General features: G+C 36.6%; 1 protein-coding gene across 3 annotated transcripts; it reads left to right on the top strand.

The window, feature by feature from the left end:
- Positions 1 to 446: 446 nt before the first annotated feature.
- si:dkey-165a24.9 (probable G-protein coupled receptor 132) lies at positions 447 to 6,971 on the top strand. 3 transcript variants are annotated; one of them, XM_067399866.1, is made up of 4 exons: positions 447 to 575; positions 743 to 856; positions 1,774 to 2,356; positions 4,153 to 6,971. In XM_067399866.1, the coding sequence occupies exons 2-4, from the start codon at positions 847 to 849 to the stop codon at positions 4,559 to 4,561; spliced, it is 1,002 nt and encodes a 333-aa protein (XP_067255967.1). In that variant the 5' UTR covers positions 447 to 575; positions 743 to 846; the 3' UTR covers positions 4,562 to 6,971. The 3 variants fall into 3 exon arrangements, with proteins under 3 accessions (XP_067255967.1, XP_067255964.1, XP_067255965.1); XM_067399864.1 differs by having other exon boundaries at positions 513 to 575; positions 724 to 856; XM_067399863.1 differs by lacking the exon at positions 743 to 856 and having other exon boundaries at positions 485 to 575.
- The last annotated feature ends 1,033 nt before the right edge of the window (positions 6,972 to 8,004 follow it).

Genomic DNA, 8,004 nt, shown 5'->3' on the forward strand with positions numbered 1-8,004 from the left:
CTTTTTTTCTGACCATTCTTTGTAAACCCTAGAGATGGCTGTGCATGAAAATCCCAGTAAATCAGCAGTTTCTGAAATAATCAGACTGTCTCCCCATGACATTTTGTTCGCAAATGTACATTTGCTGTTAAAACAACTATTGCTAGGGAACTTTGCTTTTACATTGTTTAGATACACCAATCAAACAGTGTCCTGAGCAGGCCAGTAAGCTAGAGCAGCAGGGTGTAGGGTGGAGGGGTGTCACAGGGGACATGGAAATTACTATAAAGGGTGTTACAACTTGTCTCTCAGTGGCCCTTCCGTCTGAAAGAACAGCCTAGACTCTCTCATATCTCTGCCTCACATAATGGCCAGCAGGCAGGATGGTGTTTTTGTTCTGAAGGAGAAAGGCTTCAGGATGTTGCCGCTCAAAAGCAGTCGAAGTGGCTTCCTGTTGGGGGAAATGATCAAAAAGCTAGACAAGCCCTGGGTTGGACACGGCAAAACTTTCCACTATAATTCATATACACATATACAGGTTCATGCACATGTAGTGAAGTTGGATATGCAGAAGACGCTCTCCAGACCAAATCGAGGTGAGAATATTTCTCCTATTTTAATAAATAGATGCATAGGTTCTGGAACATTAGTTTGTTTTATGTTGATTTTTGCATTTGAAATGTGTTGTCTTATGACAAACATTAATTTTATAGTGGTCATGTGACATTTCTGTGCTCTGCTAAGGTTGCTTAATCATTGTCAGATGTGATTGGAAAAAACTAGGAAGAGTGGAGAGGTTTGGTTCAACATGTTTAATGAAAAGTTTGAAGATTCAAATGTCATGGACAAGTCACAACCATAGAAACCATGCTTCTGAGTAAGTTACCATTCCTATGCATAACATATCTAAAAATAAATACAGATTCACATCATTAAAATTCTCATTTAATTCTAAACTAATTTTAAGTGAATTTAAGCATAAAAACAATTAAAAAATGTACACTATGAAAAATACACTACCGTTCAAATGTTTGGGGTTGGTATAAGATTTTTTTATAAGATGTTTTTTTTTTAAGTCTCTTTTACTGAATTTATTTGCTGTATTTATTTGATAAAATACAGTAAAAAAAAACAAAAAAAAAAAAACAGTATAAAATACATTTATTTGATAAAATAAAGTAAAAAACAATTAAAATGATTTTATAAAATGTAATTTTATAAAATGTAATATTTTATAAAATGTAATTTATTCCTGTGATGCAAATCTGAATTTGATCTTTCAGAAATCATATTAATATGCTAATTTGCTGCTTAAGAAACATTTCTTAATATTTTCAATGTTGAAAACAGTTGCGCTGCCACTGCTTCATATTTTTGTGGAAGCTGTGATGCATTTTCTGTCAGGATTCTTTGATGAATAGAAAGTTCATAAGAATAGCATTTATTTGGAATATAAATCTTTTATATCAAACTCTTTACTCTCACTTTTGATCAATTAAACATGTCCTTGCTCAATAAAAATATTTATCTATTTAAAAAAAAAAATGATTTACAGAGTTGTTAAATTATTTGTGTTTTTAAAGTTTGTGTGTTAGATGATGACAAAGTTAACTTTAATGTAAAAATTACCATGCACAATTAAAAAATCCAGTATCAAAGAGTACTGATTCATATGAATGTAAAAATGTCTAATATCTTCAGATTATAATATACAACATCTATATTGTGCATTCCTTGCTAACCTGTTTGAGCTACCCTTCAGATTTGTGCAATTATTTTCCTAATTTTTCACAGACCTGACCAATGGAAGCTGCCAAATCCCTCTGGCAAATGACAGAATTGGTCTGACCTACATCTACAGCCTTTCCTTCGCTATTGGTCTCCCAGCCAACCTGCTCTCCCTCTGGGGACTGTACCAGCTAGGCCGGTCTGGTGGAGGTGGCTGCCAGCTGTTCTATATCTTTAACTTACTCCTTTCAGATCTTCTCCAACTACTCACCTTACCACTGTGGATCCTTTACCTGCAGGGAGACCACCGCTGGCCTTATGGATCTGTGACATGCCAGCTTGTGGGCTACGTTTTCTATGTTAACCTCTATGCCAGTGTCATTTTTCTTTGCCTCATCGCCCTGGACCGCTGTCTAGCAATTGTGTACCCTCTAAGCAGCCGTGGTGTACGGAAAGTGCGTGTGGCAGCCTTTTCTGGTGTAGTAGTGTGGACTTTGATATTTCTTTTCTGCCTGACTGGCCTCTATCCATCTGTGTTCGAGCCCCAGAGAGAGCTGTGTTTGGAGCAGTACCCTGTAAGCACTAGATATGCTTACTTCAAAATTGCCACAGTTGCTTTAGGATTCCTGATGCCCTGCTCTATACTAGGGTAAGTGAAAGGCTCTTAAGGACATTTATGTTTTGGTGTTTCAGTCCAACTGGGCCAATGAAATAATGTTCTTATTTGGTCCCGATCTAACAATTTATTAAAAAATTATAAACACTAAAACTAAACACTAAAAATGCAATTATGCAGTACATTGCTACTTCAGTTGTTGTGGTGTTGATTTCTAGATTATTGTGCAGAGTGATCAGAGTCATTTTAAATAATTGCAAAAAGCTTCATTAAGGGCAAGCTTCAAGCTTGCACAATGAGGCCAAGCCTTTTGGACAGCAGCCTGGTGTCAAGAAGGGCAGCAAAGAAACCAATTCTCTCCAAGAAATACATCAAGGACATACTAAAATTCTGCAGGAAGTACAAGGATTGGACATCAGAAGAATGGTGCAAAGTCATTTTCTCTGATAACGCCCCCTTCCGACTGTTTGGGACATCTGGAAAATTGTGACAAATTGTGATTTGCATCAACTCCAAGCACTAATAATGCAAGAATGGATCACCATCAGAACATCTTGGCCCAGAAGCTGCCAGAGCAAATTGCAGAATTTATGGCTTTTTCATATATTGAATGTTTTTGCCAATAAAAGCATTTCAAACTTATGAAATTTCAAATTTAAATTTCAAATTTTTGACGAAAATGGTATGAATGTTTTTCAAAACTAAATGAAAGCAACATGTTTATTATTAAGGTAGAAAATGGCAGCTGTGGTTGCCAGAACTTTACCATAAAAAAAATAGCAATGTTTTAGGTTTTACGGGACAGCACTTAGTTTACTGTTTATTTTACAGTTCAAAACCATATAAATTAAAGGTTTATAATAATTATGGTTCATAATTTATTTTTTAAAAAATCTGTTAAATTTACGGTAAATAATCATATTTCACTAACTGATATAATGTTAATTTACCAACCTATTGAAGTACTAATATATGTTTTGTACATTTGTAATACACTGACAACCACCAAACACAGTGGTGATGAGTCACATGATGAGTCAAAGTTCATCACAAGCAGCTTTTCCAAAAGCTGATAAAGACAATACTAATATATAGAAGGTGCACACAGTGTCATTCACACAAACACTAAACACCATCATGGTAACACACATAAAATTTTAAAAATGCAATAAACATTCATTTAAAAACATTAGATGTAACATAAAACCCTAATGTACATAACTGATTAGAAAAAAAATAAGAAAAACTGAGAAGAAACAGTTATTTCAACGAAAATACATCAAATGTGAAATGTCATGCAGGGAATTGGGGGAATGTTAATTTATGGTTTTTCACTGTAAAATGACTTGTTATTTTTCACTTCCAAAAAATGTAAATTTAATCATATTTTACAGTAAAATCACATTAAAAGTACCGTTAGATCTATTAGTTATTCACCGTATATAGTATGGAAACTTTCTGTAAACCAATAAACTGTTTTTCACTGTAGCATTTTTACAGTCTTTTGCAATTAAAATCACGATAATTTTTTACAGTGAAGTACAACATGAGTACAACATGAGTACATTTCTAAGAACTTGATAAAGATTTATTATCGTGGATGCTCTTATTTGTCACTGCCCCTGCAAACTTTTTAGCAACCCGTATTTATTAACATGTTGTCTCAACACACAGGCCTAGGAATTAATTTGCATACCGGAAAAATGCCATTGCAAAGATGACAAACACAGATACAACGTCTGTCTCTTTAAAGGAATGTTACTGTAAACACAATCATAACTATATCATTCATAACCTTTTGGCTTTTCTTTCCTCTTATTCATATTCAGGTACACCTCGGCCCGAATCGGATTAACTCTACGAAACTCCCCATCTGTCTTGGATCACGAACGCCGCAGGATTGTCGCTGCGCTGGTTGTCATCACTATTATCTTCATTGTCATTTTTGGTCCTTATCATCTGGTGGTCGGCTACAGATTTGTCACCCTGCTTCTCACGGAAACTGAAAAAGACCAGTGTTCAGTGGAAGTTTCCCTCTACCTTTACTATCGAATCTGCTATGGCCTCACAAGCCTCAACACCCTCCTAGACCCTCTTTTCTACATCTTTCTTTGCAACGATGCTCGCCAAGAGCTACGCAGATCTCTTCTCTGCCCCTGCCGGGGTAATAGGGTGCACCAGGGATCACGAGTACCTACTTTACCCAAAGGCCGTCTCAACCATAGTGCAGATGTTTAGCTTTAGCATACAGAATAGCTAATCGGGTTTAGTGACTTTGTACGGCATGTGCTGAAACCAAGGTTTTTTCACACATGACGTGAAATTTCTTATCAGACTAAGATCTGATTACCTGTCACCACTGCGATGACATCACTGATGTCATTAAGACATGGCTGGTATGAGACATTGGCACGTCCTCTGGATCACTGTCACAGGGAATGTGTGTCAGAGCTCCGCCTGCAGCATCTTCAGTCAAATGTTTAGACTCATATACAGCCTGAGGAGACTCTAATACGTCTCTATTTTGCTAAAAATACTTTTTTACATCTACCGAATTCAGGTGTGATTTTACCGAATTCATGTATGATTTTATACTACCTTTTAAAAGTTTGGGTTTTTTATTGTTTTTAAGGAAGTCTCCTATGCTTGCCAAGGCTGCATTTATTTGATCAATAATGCACTAAAAATATCTTTTTAAAATAACTAACTTTTAATTTCAAAATATATTATAAAAAGTAATTTATTACTGTGACGCAAAGCTGAATTTTCAGCATCATTACTCCAGTCTTCAGTGTCACATGATCCTTCAGAAATTATTCTAATATGCTGATTTGCTGTTCAAGAAACATTTCTGATTATTATCAATGTTGAAACCAGTTGATCTGCTTCATATTTTGGAGGAAACCATGATACTTTCCCTCAGGATTCTTTGATGAATAAAAAAGATCAAAAGAACAACATTTATTTGAAATAGAAATATTTTGTAACAGTGTAAAAGTCTTTACTCTGACTTTTGATCAGAAAGCTGCAAAAAAACAACAACAACAACAACAACAACAAAAAAGATCCTGGATCACAGCAAGTAAGCAACCAGGGCAAAAGTCTAGCTCTTTTTAAGGATTTTAAGGATATCCAAATCATGTCTGACACCTACTGGAAGACATATGCAAAGGCAGGCATACATGTGCTGTCAGATCAGATTTTGTTAGAACAGTACAATGAGAATATGAATGTAACTACATGCCTAGAGTGAAACGGAATGTGCTTGCTTTGGATGCATTTACACTATGGGCTGAAATATATATGTTGAACAATAATGCAACTATCAAGAAGTTCACTTTCGCCAGAAACTGGTAATCCACCTTTTCCCTATACTAGGCCTATGTTTTAGATCACGTGAGGCACTTCAGGTTTGGTTTAGTTTCACTCAACAAGGCTGAAACAAATAATTTCAAACCATAAGGCTATGCTACAAATAATCCTTATCCATCAGTGTGACTAAATGGGCAGTAAAATTTCCTTCATGTTCTAATATTAGACGTCAGGAGAATACCATAAAACTTGGTATTTTAATGTGACATGGAAGCCTACAAGAATATCTATGGCAAGAGCTCTTTTCAGTCACTGCATTATTTGTCCTCCTGATTATTTTCTCTTTCCCCCATAAATAAATTCACCGGAATACACGTTTCACAACAGCGTTTCCCAACCAGGGTGCCATCTGGCAAGAGCAGGAGTGCCATGTAAAAAGTCCTTCAAAAATTTTAAATTGCTAAAATGTTTAAAATCATTAATTATGTACCATCAATCTCTCATGTCTCCAATAACAACAAATAACACACAAATTTTAAATTAGCATAAAAATACGACATAAGAAAATTCGGTGTGGGTTGCGCATAATTCCTATTCCCATTCTTCATTCCCAGTGCGTACACATAAAGCTGCCTCTTGCAAGAGACTGGGTTGTAATTTTACATCCCAGACACAGGGAATACAAACACTGATCTCTCTATTCAAACCTGCAATAATTAATATGTTTAATGTCCCATGTCCTATGTCCCAGGACTATACGGAGCCCTGTGCTGACATGTAGAGAAAAAATAAACTGCATGTTTATGCTATTAATCATTCGAAACATGAGGACCCCATTTTATTGGAATATTTCGTCCCTGCATGCGTTTTAATTCCACTGTAGTTATATTGTGGCTACTTTTAGCCTATTTTTTTTAGTTTCTTCGTTTTTCAAATCGTAAGAACAAATTAATAGCCTAACAAAGTTCTCACATTTTTAGAAGGCTACAAAGACACAATTTAATAAAATGTGAACATCAGGTCCATAATTAATTTACAAAGTAACGCTTTAATAAAAAGTGATCAACAATTTCTTAATTTGTTTACAAAGAAATGGTTTAATAAATATGATCAACAATTTCTTAATTCATGGACACTTTATTTTTCTGCTAGTTGTGTTTAGAGCTCTGTATTGTACGTGAATGAATGTTTCAATGTGCATGCCTGACTTGTTGAAATACATCAGTGAATTAAGCTTTTTGTCTGCCGTCACTGTAATATCTCACTGTTACTAGTCTATTCAAATAACTGGAATATTATGCATTTATATGATAAATTATAGCCTATAAATGTAAGCAAATAAATTATGGTGTAAAAAAATAAAAGTGTGTTAGAACTACAGGACACACACATCTCAGTAGCCCGTATATGTTTGGGATTTAAACCCATGTCATTAGTGATACTGCTGTCCAATGCTCGACGACTGGACTACCAGTTGGATTTCCGTGAAATGTCCAGAAGAGAAGATCCCTTTTCCATCAGTAATCAGAGCGTCTGCGCATGCTTTATGCTTATTAAAGTGCAAGAGGGCTGTTCAAATCTTAATCAGGGATCGCACTGCATTTTGTTGAAAACAATAGGTTACTGTCGTAACCCAGGTTATCTACAACATCAAGTGGAGAGATCCACCTATGGGAAGGGCACCAAGGGCACCAATTGCACCAAGTCTGGCTAGACAGACAGAAGTTCATAGCCATTGCCAGGTAAGGCCCTACCCCCTTACCTGAGAGCATATATGAGCTGCATGCGCTGCTATTCTCCAGTAAGTATATTCACTTCTCGTGTGGCAAGCGGGGCAAAGCTGTTGGATCACTACACTCTATGTTTCAGAGAACCAGAGTTACGACATTAACCTATTGTTCTCTTTCATCATCTTGTGTTCGAGATCCACCTCTGGGAGAGACCTGGACAGCTCCCCGATTGCCCAATACACTCACAGTGAGGTTCTGTAAGCCAGAGGAGGATGGTCACCCTAAGGGGGCTGTGCCTGACACGTCCCAGAATCATGCACCTGACAACCCTGTTCGCACACACATGACCGCTGTGCACACGCAGGACATGAAACATGTATGAAGCACACACATGTAAATAATCCCAGCAATACAAATATAAACACCCAGGCAGGAATGTAAATGAATGGAAGGTGACATGAATGTGCATGGCCTGCCGGCCCACACATCCTTTGTTCTTTTACTACAACGTGTAAATAGGAAGGGAGAAAGGAAGGTAACAAGGAGGGCTATGAAGACCCCACCCCTAAAACAGAATGTGCTACCGAGGTTTTGGTAACATCTAGCTGGTAGTAATGCACAAATGTATGGGGAGAGGCC

The sequence above is a fragment of the Chanodichthys erythropterus genome, chromosome 11 (assembly GCF_024489055.1).
Source record: "Chanodichthys erythropterus isolate Z2021 chromosome 11, ASM2448905v1, whole genome shotgun sequence".
In the NCBI taxonomy this organism is placed as follows: Eukaryota; Metazoa; Chordata; class Actinopteri; order Cypriniformes; family Xenocyprididae; genus Chanodichthys; species Chanodichthys erythropterus.

Excerpts from the sequence above, each read along its gene's own strand:
- si:dkey-165a24.9 (XM_067399863.1), top strand. The coding sequence starts at position 545 with ATGCAGAAGACGCTCTCCAGACCAAATCGAG. Across the intron at positions 576-1,773 it reads GCTCTCCAGACCAAATCGAG|ACCTGACCAATGGAAGCTGC; the intron begins GTGAGAATATTT and ends AATTTTTCACAG. Across the intron at positions 2,357-4,152 it reads ATGCCCTGCTCTATACTAGG|GTACACCTCGGCCCGAATCG; the intron begins GTAAGTGAAAGG and ends ATTCATATTCAG.